Here is a 12,107-nt window from a genome sequence, read left to right on the forward strand (position 1 = left end):
TATAATTTTTATTTAAAGTCGCCATGTAGGTACATGTACTGTAACAACTTCACCCAGATTTTGCATTAATCTACGAATTGTTTACCTCCCTGCTCTAGTTATCAAATCCTACAATTTGGTGACATGATTTAGGACTGCTGAGAGTACACGCCGTATGTCCTGACAGACAGACACAAATCTGATTGTCATGAAATCTTTTATACTAATAAGCAATGGAAAATTGACATTGTGCTGCTACAATGTACGTGTACATGTTCAAAGAGCTGCATAGAAGTAGAGATTTTTCTCTTTATGAAACAATTATAGATTGTCTCAATGTACATGAAATTCAATAATCTTATACTGAACTAAAGTTGTGTATCTCTGAGGAAACTAACAATTTCCAGAAAATTTATGCAATGAAATCTACACTGTGATCATCACATGTCATCTTTCATTTCCATCAAATTATAAACCAATTATAGAGAGGAATCATATCTGTTAAGGCAAGCATGACATTTAAAAAATCTTTGGCCTATAACAACAATTTAAATAGCAATGTTGACATCCAATGAATACAGATAAGATTTGTACTTGTTTTCCTCTGTACATCTATTCAGAAGAAAATGACATGTGCACTTGTAAATATCATATTAGTATGCACAAGCTATTATTGACAATTTTGAGTAAAGGAAATTAACTTTGTAAGTATTGTGTCTTTTAACACAATAATTCTGATCAGTCTGTAAAATGAAACTGATGGAAATAAGAAGGTAGTAGGATTAAAGGTAAAGACCAGTATTGGAAATGCCCCAATTTCAAAAAATGAAATGGAAGCTCTCATTACCAATCACGTGAAAGAATATGTTTTGACTTTTGACTAATACATGATGATAAAAAAATTGCCGGGAAACAGCCTACTAATTCATATATTTGGTAAATTTGATTCTCTCATGGTCTGTGAGAGATATAGGGTAGTCCCATATACATCTTTCTGTGTATAGTGCTTGTAACTTTACGAAGAATGGGCCACATTTCTTATCATTTTGATGATTCCAGAACCTTGCAGATGCTAGATGCTAGATGATCAACCTTTTCTGATCGATTCCACAACGTTTCTTTCACAATGCAATCGCATGACCATAACTGGTCTTTACCTTTAAGCAAACTGCACTGCAATTATGAAAAGTCTATTGATGTAGAAGTTTTATACAATGTAAATTAGAGGGTCAATTTGCAAGACATTTTGAAGGGACATAATTACAAATTTCTGATCAAACTACCCAACTGCAGGTATATGATATTCTTGTAGGACACTCTATAAGTTTAAGATAATTACCTAACTTCTGATAGATACTACCACCTAGCTGCAAGAAACTTTGATAGTTAAGAATGAGACACAAATTCTTTATTCTTATGAATACGTACAGCATACTTTATCAAATTCAAAGTACTTTGCAATAATAGGTCAGTGATGCAGCCAAGACCTTGGGCAGAGAGCTCTCAACACTAACAGGCGCCTGGGACACATAGGCACCTGAAAGTCAGGACCCTCCCCCCCCCCCCCCCCCCCCATGTTGAAGTTTTTCCATAGGGTTTCTGCATACATGCACGAGGAAAGGAAGGACGAGGAAGGATTTATAAAGTATAAAGTCGCAGGGTCAAAACCAAAACATAGAAGGAAAAAACAACAGAGACAAATTTTAATTCAAAACCTGTTGAATGCTATGCCAAGCTCTCTATATCTCAGCATACCGTATTATATATAGGGTCTGTGTGAAATGTGTGTTATACCAAAATTGAAGTATAGTCAATAGGTTTAAGTTCATCACTATCGTCTGTCTAAGGAAAACGGCTGGTTAAGCTGCATTCTGTACCTCTCATCCTGGTCTAGCTGCTGTTGATCTGGATGCCAAAGACTACATAGAATCCTTTCCGTTGCTAATGAAGCAACTGTGTGAGAGGCTAGTAACCTCCCATTAACCAGCACAGCATCCAGCAAATCCTCCAGGGTTAGTGTCTTATGCATAGGAGCCTTGCCACCAGTAGCTAGTCTATAAACGGCCTTTTGTTCAACTTCATCCACTCCTAGCTTACTTGCAACATTGGAGCTTGGCGAGTCTATGGATGATTGGAGATCGACCTTAGTCTCTCTTTCCTTGGCTTGTGGCGTTGTTTCAGTGAAGTATTGTCCATGTGCGTGCTTGAAACATCCATCCCGGACCTCGTAAGCGGACTGTCTCGATAGCATAGCACTGATGAGATTTTTCAGGACGCGTTGGACGGCATGCAAGACGACAGGGACGGTGGAATCTGTGACTCCCTCCAGACCCCATTCCCAGGTCGTCACAAAGACTCTACCGTGGAGCATTTCAGCATCTGGTAAACAAGCTGCTTTGGTACAGAACTCCATTTTCTCGTTGGTCACAGGCTTTGACACTTCGATGGGTAGGTATTGCATAGGATCACTGGGCATGAAGCGGTTTTCAAAAGTAGCTCTTACAATGGCCTTCTTCTTCTTGGTGCTCTTGGCCTTCTTTACCACCTTGCTCGGTGTAGGAGTCAGTGGCGTTACAACCGGGATGGTTCCTTTTGCAGCATTGGAGTCATGGATGAAGTTAGCAGTCTGGCACTTGGCAAAGATGGCAACCATGAACTCATTATGTAGGTGGACACTCCTTTCTGTCAGTAGCCGCAGAGCTTCATTATCCAAATCATCCTTGTCCACTTTCTGGCGATACCACTGTTTCATTATCGTCCAGTAAGCAGATCTATTTTCCCCAAGGGCATCCTCCAGATTTGTCCTGGCTTGCTTCAGCTCTGCATTCACTGCATTCATTGCCATGGTGTGATCTTTTCTCTTCCAAGCCCTGTAGTGAGAATTTAAGTGACAAAAGAGAAAAGGGATATGAATATGGTTACAGTCTGTGTATGGATGGGAAAGGTTGATAAATGTCAGTTTTATTAAAGATAAAGACCAGTTATGGTCATGTGATTGCATTGTGAAAGAAACATTGTGAAATCGATCAGAAAAGGTTGATCATTTAGCATAGATGTACTGCAAGTTTATGCAAGAAATTTGGCCCAGTCTTCATAAAGTTACAAGCACTGTACACAGAAATTTGTAGGAAATTATGGGTCAAAATCAACATCCATGTTGAAAATCTTGCAGCCGTATTTTGAACTCTCGCTGCGCATGACGTCATCTAAATCTCATCTCTTTCAGTCTACGCTGAAGGCAAAATGATTATGAAGGAAAAACTGTGCACGTCATTACAAACTCATAGCATGTGTTTAGATGACGTCATGCGCAGCGAGAACTTAACATACGGCTGCAAGATTTTCAACATGGATGTCGATTTTGACCTATTATTTCCAAAAAGGGGACCATTAAACGGATTATTTCAGTCAAGTTGGTAAGTGGAACCGAAGTATTTAAGCCTATACCTAATTTTCAAAATAAGATGCACCGGATATGCATCGTGTGAAATATGGAATTTGGCCGGTAGTTTTGCCAAGTTTGATGGAGAGATTTATCCACCTAACCTACACCTTAGTCCGTATGGACCTCTTCTGTCTCTAAAGAGAGGAGCCGACCCTACCCACATCAGAGGCAGAAATTTTCGGTCGACGCCCGCTAGTGCTGTAGATCAGCGGGGAAACGCACAGCACACGCTTCCTATTGACTTTGTAGATGCGCCCGAAAACTGTCTCGCTCGGAAAAAACTGTGCATGCCATTACAAACTCGTAGCTCGCGCACAGTTTTTCCTTCACAATCATTTTGCCTTCGGCGTAGACTAGAAGGGATGAGATATAGATGACGTCATGCGCATCCTGTGAAATATGGAAGTTGGCCGGTAGTTTTGCCAAGTTTGGTGTAACGTATCTTTACACAAAGCGTGAACACTAAAGCATATAGGGCTGTTCTGTCTCTAAAGAGAGAGCCGACCCTACCAAAACAGAGGCTAACGAACGAAAGAGACAGAAAAATTCAGGGTTGGCATATTTCCCGCTTCGGAGGCTTATTTCCCGGACGCCGGGAAACAAGCGGTATTTACCGGTATTTACCACTTTTTACCGGGAAATACCGGGAAATATATTTTTCCACTCACTTGTTCATAGGGATTGTCCAATTTTGAACAAAATAACAATGGTGGTGAGTATGGTTGCTCTTGTGTGTACTATTTGTGCGTGTGTGTGTGTGTTTGTTCGTGTGTTTGTCTATGTCTGTAATTATGTAATGCTGGAAAAAAATACAGAAAAAAGATACTAAATATACACCTAATCTAGATATGATGTTCATCATTAAAGGGAACCAAACCTTCATACTAAGCTACTTTTATTGTAAAGTTTAAGATATTTGAATAAAATCAGTGAAAAATTGAACAAAATCGGGCAAGGAATAAGGAAGTTAAAGCTTTTTAAAATGACTAGTCACATGAGGGCGATATTCAATTTGATGACATCATTTGTGGACAACTCTCCATGCCTTTTGTACATCAAATTTCACAAGTCTTTTGTTTTTTTCCTGTTTATTTGTGTTCTTGATTGGATATCATAACATGTGAAGTAAAATATCATTTTGCATTCTATTATCTCAATCACAAGAAAGAAAGAAAAACATGAAATTTGATGTACAAAAGGCATGGAGAGTTGTCCACAAATGATGTCATCAAATTGAATATCGCCTTCTAGTGACTAGTCATTTCAAAAAGCTTTAACTTCCTTATTCCTTGCCCGATTTTGTTCAAATTTTCACTGATTTTATTCAAATATCTTAAACTTTACAATAAAAGTAACTTGTAGAAGGTTTTGGTTCCCAGTTGCTAATTACCATATTCATGAATACCTATTAATTAGCATATGCACAAAATGCCATTTGTTTGGGTGTGTACAATTTTGTATGCAGTGAGGATTTTATAAATCTGTTTGTGTGTTCCTACTATGAGTATTGTGCTGCTAATTATTTCAGAACAATATTTTCAGTTATGAGGCTAAAAACAAGTAAAATTATGAATAAATAGAGAATTAAAATCATATTTCCCGTTTTTTACATATTTACCGGACGCGCATCTTATTTACCGGACGGTATTTACCGGTATTTACCGCCGGTAATTACCGCAACCGGTATTTACCGCCCAACCCTGGAAAAATTTGGTCTACATGTAACCATGCCTTCTATTCGAGGTACTGATTAAAACTAGTATGGGCCTCGGTGACTCCAAAAGGGATTTGCTTGACAAAAACATCGTACTCTATCTACCTTCGAATGTGCAGTTTGTAAAAATCTGCAATTAAAAAGATATAATATTTTTTCGTTATATTTTCTAGTTGTTAAAAGTGACATTTGTGCACATCTGATATGTTAATCTCTATCAAAAGTTCTTTGATATTAAATTTGGTTCCATATTTTTAGGCTCTACCTTCAGTCATTGAGAAGGATTTTAGTGAGCTAACCTCATCGCCCTCTAGTTTCTCTTGTGCGTCTGTTTTTTTTGTCTGCTAGCGCAATTATTGGATCAAAATACGTCAAAATCTGCAAGATCATCAATAAATGGTGAAAGATCTTTACAGATCCGTGATTATAGGTATGTTGTGGAGTGTGTAATTGTGTATTTGTTATACATTTTATTCCATAGATATTTGTTTTCTTTTTTTTCCCCTTTTTTTTTCTTCTGGTAATTTTCTGACTTGGACGACGAGCGCACAAATTGTAGGCGTAGAAGCCTTACGCCCGGGCATTGGCCTCCCTACTCGGATTAATCATTAATTTAGGATCTAAATGAGCAAGCTATCATAAGATAAATAAGCTATATTTTAGATCTAGACGTCTATAGATCTAACAAGTTGAAGTTAGACCCTATCTAGATCTATGTTATTTTTAATTTTTATTATAATTGCATTAGAGTAAAGGAGCCCGTTTTCGGCCACTTAAGACAAAATCCTATTTTTAGGACTCATTATCATTTATTATCATTTCTTGTTCAAATCATGAAGCAAATATTATTATTATTTAAACAAAAAAAGAATCCCAGAAAAAAATCACGAATTGCCATGACAATATTCATTTCAATTTTCACCGTTTCAGTTTACGGCCGCATGTACAAAGTCAATAGGAAGCACTCGCGCGCGCCGTGCGTTTCCGCGCTGATGTACAGCACAAGCGGGCAGGGCAGGTATCCCACGCCGGAGCTCCCTGGTGCTCGCCTGGCCGAAGACAGGCACAGCGGTGATCGGAAGTTGGAATCTGAATTAGACAGAGATATCGTGTGTGCGTCGCGGTGTGCGGCTGCATTGATTTAATGCATGCGATGAGATACTTTTGAGCTTGCGACTAGCACAAAATCGGGCTCTAAATCTGAAAAATACTTGAAATAAAGCTCATTTTATGGTACCCATATTTCTTACAGACACGCGTAAGATACTCGATTTTTCAGATTTGGGTAGCGGGACCGGCGATTACATCGCTAAAATGTGATATTTTAGGATATATTTTCCATTGCAAATGTGGTTCTTCAGTGAAACTGGCATGGTATGGTATGTGTGGGATATGTGTTATGCTATTATGCGATGTATTTTAGAGTGATTTTACCTTGCATCCAACCAATCGGCCGAAAACTGGAGCTGGCCGATTACCGGCTCCTTTACTCTAGACCCTAAGTAGACAAGAGTGAAAAACTTGTTGCATAGACTATATCTCATTCATTGCGGTCCGGTCGAACCGAACACCCTAAAGTATCTAGACTCTAGACTAGATCTTAAGGATAACCTTTTTTTTCTTTTTTTTTTCCCTTTTTTTTTCTTCCGGTAATTTTCTGACTAGACCTAGTTGGACGACGAGCGCACAAATCGTAGGCGTAGAAGCCTTACGCCCGCGCCCGGGCAGCGTTATTTTTTTATGCGGCACAGATTGGGGCTTTTTTTTAAAAGGGGTCTTGATTTACAGACTAATACTGGTCGTGTGCGTACGAGACATGTATAAGTAGTAGAGGTCTGTTTTTACATTTAATCCACTACTGCATGGAAAATCATTACATCAACAATTAAAATCAAATTGGAAATCTGAAGAGGAGGCAGAACGTCAATAAGGAGAACATCACAATAATTAGTCAATAAAACTTAACTAACTTAAACGAACAGGAATGTTATCTAAACACATAGTTCGCGATGGATATACAAACTTCTTCGCAGCGCTAATGCGCTAGCTAACATGACTAGTCTCACGTACGTGCAGACACTATTCAGAAGGGAAAGAACGTACTTCCCATAGGTTTAACACGCGCCATGCCCCAATCTGTGCCGCATAAAAAAATAACGCGCCCGGGCAAAAAGATACAGTTCAGTCGCTGTGCGCTGTCATTCACATCCCAAGTTATAGACTGACCCACATATTGGCATCTGTGTGTTGTTACAATGCGCCGTGTTAAAAAGTGGTGATGAAGAGTCCAATAAGTGGCAATAACCCAACAAAATTAATGCAGAATGCAGTGAAAGATATTTAAAAACAAGACAGGCAAATTGATAACACTAAAAACACAAAATGAATCAACTTTACCACTATTTTTCATCAATCGCTGATGCTCATTCTATTTCAAATCTTTGGCCCCTCACGATCTACGTACAGTAGATCTATATGCATATGATAATTGGAGAGCGCCCGCCGCGCGCGCGCGCGCATATTTTTTTTTACACAACTGTTTAGCCATTTTCGCGTAAAAATTCCAAGAAGTGCTCTGGTGAAAGAGTCCAAGTCGTCAGCGCATTATTGTGCAAGCACGTACACCAAGGGAAGGGAAGATGATAGAAGAGGGAATAAAGGATAGTGGAGAGGATATGGAGGACGAAAGACAAGGAAATACATAAGGAAAGAGAAGAGGATAAGTCAAAGGAAGAACATAGAAATACATAATTGAAGAGCTAAGAGGATCATAGATTTAGACTAAGGAAAAACAGGGAAATACATACAGAAGGAGAAAGGGAATCTATCAGATTAAAACAAAGAAACAGATGACGAAGGAGAAAATGATAGATTGAAAGAGAAACAAAGAAATACATCAAAAAAAGAGAAGAGGTTAGAATAAAGGAGAACAAAAGAAATACCGATTAAGGAGATCGAACTGGGGGTAGATTGAAGGAAAAACAAAGAGATCATATATAACGAATTAATCATACTGGTTTTCAAATGGTAAAATCAACTGGTAATCATCTACTGGTTTTCAAATGGTAAATCGACTGGTAATCATCTACTGGTTTCAACTGGTAAATCAACTGGTAATATCAACTGGTATCAGATGTCAACTGGTATTTCTACCGGTTTCCAAATTGTATCAACTGGTAGCAACTGGTACCAGTTAAGACCAGTTGAGACCAGTTGAGACCAGTTCAAACCAGTAGATACCAGTTGGAAATCCTTACTGGTTTCAACTAGTATCAACTGGAATTTCGACCTGGGGGCAACATCATCAGCGAATCTGAGATCAGTAAGTGTTTCCCCATCAATGTTTATACTCCTCCATTTAAATGCGACTTTTTAAATACTTCCTCTATAGTGGCTGTGAATATCTTTGGAGATAATGTGTCTCCCTGTCGGACTCCCCTCTGGATCTTGACCTCCCTTGATACATCATTATCAATGTGAATTCTGGCTAGTGCGTTGGTGTAATATCTTTCAGGATGCTCACATACCCTTCTTCAATGTTAATCTTTCGTAGGGCATCAAACATGTCTGTGTGTTCGATGGAATCAAACGCCTTCTGGTAGTCCACAAATCCGAGGCATAGTTGAAGTCGGTACTCATTTGCCTTCTCAATGAGTTGATTTATAGCTTGTAGGTGGTCTGTTGTTGAGACTCCAGCTCTAAGCCCTGCTTGTTCTCTGGGTTGATTTGTATCCAATATATCTTTGATTCTATTTTGGATTACTTTGGTGAAGATTTTGTACAGATGAGAAAGAAGGCTGATTGGACGATAGTTTTTTACATCAACTTTGTCACCTTTCTTGTATAAAAGAATTATATTTGCCTCTTTCCAAGTAGTTGGAATCTGTTGCTTTTCCAATATCTGGTTGAATAGTTTCCTCCCCTCCTTGTTTGATAATATCACTTGTTATTTCGTCATTTCCCGGTGCCTTGTTGTCCTTCATACTGTTTACAGCTTCCTCAAGTTCTCTATGTAGTATTGGCGGTATGTTTGATTTTCTGGATGAGATATCTATATGATCCTTCTGTCGTTTTTTTTTTTTTTTTGTCGTTTTATGTTTTATCACAACTATACTTAATAAATGACACATATTTGCAAAGCAGGTCCCCTTCCTTCATTTGATGCTACTTATATGTTGCATATTTTACGCATGAGTGATTAAAAGCAATTTGAAGGAAGAAAAACCAAAAAGTCATTTGGCGGGCGGTATCTGTATTTCAAAGGAAAAAAAAAATCACATTTCCAGAAAGTTCATATTCTGCCCTTTCATATGACACCTCAATCAGGAAATGTGAGCAAGAAATTAACCAAATTCTGTTTGTTTAAAGTGATGCTTGCATTTCCATAATTTGATTTTAAAAGTTCATTTTCACTGGCTGCCTGCCGTAGCAACAAGCAGAATTGACAAAAGACTTAACTCCGTTTCATTTACAATCAGCCATGCATCAAGTCTTTCGTCTATGCTGATCGTCAACGAAACGGAGTTAATATATGCATCATATAAGTATAGCAGCAAATGAAAGAGGAAAATCTAAACGTGTCATTTATTAATGATAAAACATCGATACTTCTCGGTTTCGTCCTTTTCTGGGGACGCACTGTATATCTCTCTCTCTCTATAGAAGTGTCTGCCTTTTAGTCTCTCGATCTCCGATCAGTTTCTCTAGCTCATGCATGACCGGGGGGGGGGGGGGACTCAGATTTGCATGGTTTGGACGGGGTGTGCCGCTCAGGCCTCGAAACCCCTACCCATTATAAGAGATCATTTGGGGGCATTTTTCATAAGTTTCAGGTGTTTTGAGGGTGTTTGCATGGCAATTACATCTGAAAATTTAGCAAATTTTGAACAAACAAAACCATTTTTAATGGTATTTTTGTTAAAAATGGGACCCATGTTCAGGGAATTTTGTTGTTGAAAAAGTGACCCATTAGAGCGCAGGCGCGGATCCAGGATTTCTTAGGGGGGGGGGGGGGCCCACTTTTTTTTTTGATCCCCCAAAATATCGCAACGACTCAGTCAGCCGCTGAATAAGTGGGGGTGGGGGGGGGGGGGGGGGGGGGTGGGGTAAGAGGACACTTTTTTTTTGCTTTTTGGTTTCGAAATTTGAAAATTTGACTTTTTTTTCCGTTGGGGGGTGTGGGAGGTCACCTTTTTTAGGTCAGCCATTGGCATAATTTATTTTAAAAAAGGGAGGGGGTTTGCTCCAAAATATAAACATAAAAAACCGAAGAGGGGGTTCGACCCCTAACCCCCCCCCCCCCCTCCCTTGCGTACGCGCCTGCTCGTCTGAATACAGTTTCCCCCTCCCGCGCGAAGCGCGGAAGCTTTTACGTTTCATTAAATCTTTAGAGAAAGAAGACGATTCGTTGTACCGTTTTTTACTCTTAATCCTCGTCTAAATTCACCCCCCCTCTCTCCCGCGCAAAGCTCGGAAGCTTTTACGTTTCATTAAATCATTAGAGAAAGAAGCCGATTCGTTGTACCGTTCTCGACTCTTAATCCTCGTCTGAATTCAGTTTTTCCCTCCCCCCGCCCGCGCGAAGCGCAGAAGCTTGTACGTTTCATTAAATCATTAGAGAAAGAAGCCGATTCGTTGTACCGTTTTTGATTCTTAATCCTCGTCTGAATTCAGTTCCCCACCCCCTCCATCTGCGCGCGCGAAGCGCGGATGTTTTTACGTTTCATTAAATCATTAGAGAAAGAAGACGATTCGTTGTACCGTTTTTTACTCTAATCCTCCTCTAAATTCATCCCCCCCCCCTCTCCCACGCAAAGCTCGGAAGCTTTTACGTTTCATTAAATCATTAGAGAAAGAAGACGATTCGTTGTACCGTTCTCGACTCTTAATCCTCGTCTGAATTCAGTTTTCCCCTCCCCCGTCCCGCGCAAAGCTCGGAAGCTTTTACGTTTCAATCAATCATTAGAGAAAGAAGACGATTCGTTGTACCGTTCTCGACTCTAATCCTCGTCTGAATTCAGTTTTTCCCTCCCCCCGCCTGCGCGAAGCGCGGAAGCTTTGACATTTAATTCAATTATTAGAGAAACAAGACTATTCGTTTTACCGTTCTCGAAAATAATCCTCGTCTGAATTCAGTTCCCCACCCCCTCCATCCGCGCGCGCGAAGCGCGGAAGCTTTTACGTTTCATTAAATCATTAGAGAAAGAAGACGATTCGTTGTACCGTTTTTTACTCTAATCCTCGTCTAAATTCATCCCTCTCCCGCGCAAAGCTCGGAAGCTTTTACGTTTCATTAAATCATTAGAGAAAGAAGACGATTCGTTTTACCGTTCTCGACTCTTAATCCTCGTCTGAATTCAGTTACCCCACCTCCTACGCGAAGCGCGGAAGCTTTGACATTTAATTTAAGTATTAGAGAAACAAGACAATTCGTTTTACCGTTCTCGAAAATAATCCTCGTCTGAATACAGTTTTCCCCTCAGGGGTTTTAGGCAGGCGCGGATCCAGGATTTCTTAGGGGAGGGAACCAACTTTTTTTTTTTTGCTCCCGAAAATTTGAAAATCGCGCCGGCCGAAAAGTCGCTCAGTGGGGGGGGGGGGGGGGGGGGGGGGGGGGGGGGGGGGGGGGGGGGGGGGTACAGAGCATTTTTTTTTTTTTTTTTGCTCCCGAAAATTTGAAAAACGCGCCGGCCAAAAATTCGCTCAGTGGGGGGGGGGGGGGGGGGGGGGGGGGGGGGGGGTAGTGAGCACATTTTTTTTTTGGGATCCTCAAAAAAAATTCAATTTGCACCCCCCCCCCCCCCCCCCCCCCCTGGATCCGCCACTGGTTTAGGCGTTTAATTACTGTCAGATGAGCATTTGTTGATACCTTATTTTGTTGTGACACTGGCAGTTAACTATTTTTTCCTTCTTGCTCTCTTTTTTACTATTTTTCTTTAAAATGCTTTTCCAAAACATTTTTTTTTTTTT

The 12,107-nt window shown here is 40.0% G+C and overlaps 1 protein-coding gene across 1 annotated transcript; it reads right to left on the reverse strand.

Moving 5' to 3' along the window:
• Window positions 1–1,658: 1,658 nt before the first annotated feature.
• LOC590572 (transcriptional adapter 1) lies at window positions 1,659–7,609 on the reverse strand. Its single transcript, XM_030975570.1, has 2 exons — window positions 7,536–7,609; window positions 1,659–2,849 (listed from the first exon to the last, which is right to left on the reverse strand). Exon 2 carries the CDS (start codon window positions 2,822–2,824, stop codon window positions 1,811–1,813), a length of 1,014 nt encoding a protein of 337 aa, XP_030831430.1. The 5' UTR covers window positions 2,825–2,849; window positions 7,536–7,609; the 3' UTR covers window positions 1,659–1,810.
• Between the last annotated feature and the right edge of the window lie 4,498 nt (window positions 7,610–12,107).

This window comes from Strongylocentrotus purpuratus, unplaced genomic scaffold, assembly GCF_000002235.5.
Source record: "Strongylocentrotus purpuratus isolate Spur 01 unplaced genomic scaffold, Spur_5.0 spur5_scaffold_8, whole genome shotgun sequence".
Lineage (NCBI taxonomy): Eukaryota > Metazoa > Echinodermata > Echinoidea > Camarodonta > Strongylocentrotidae > Strongylocentrotus > Strongylocentrotus purpuratus.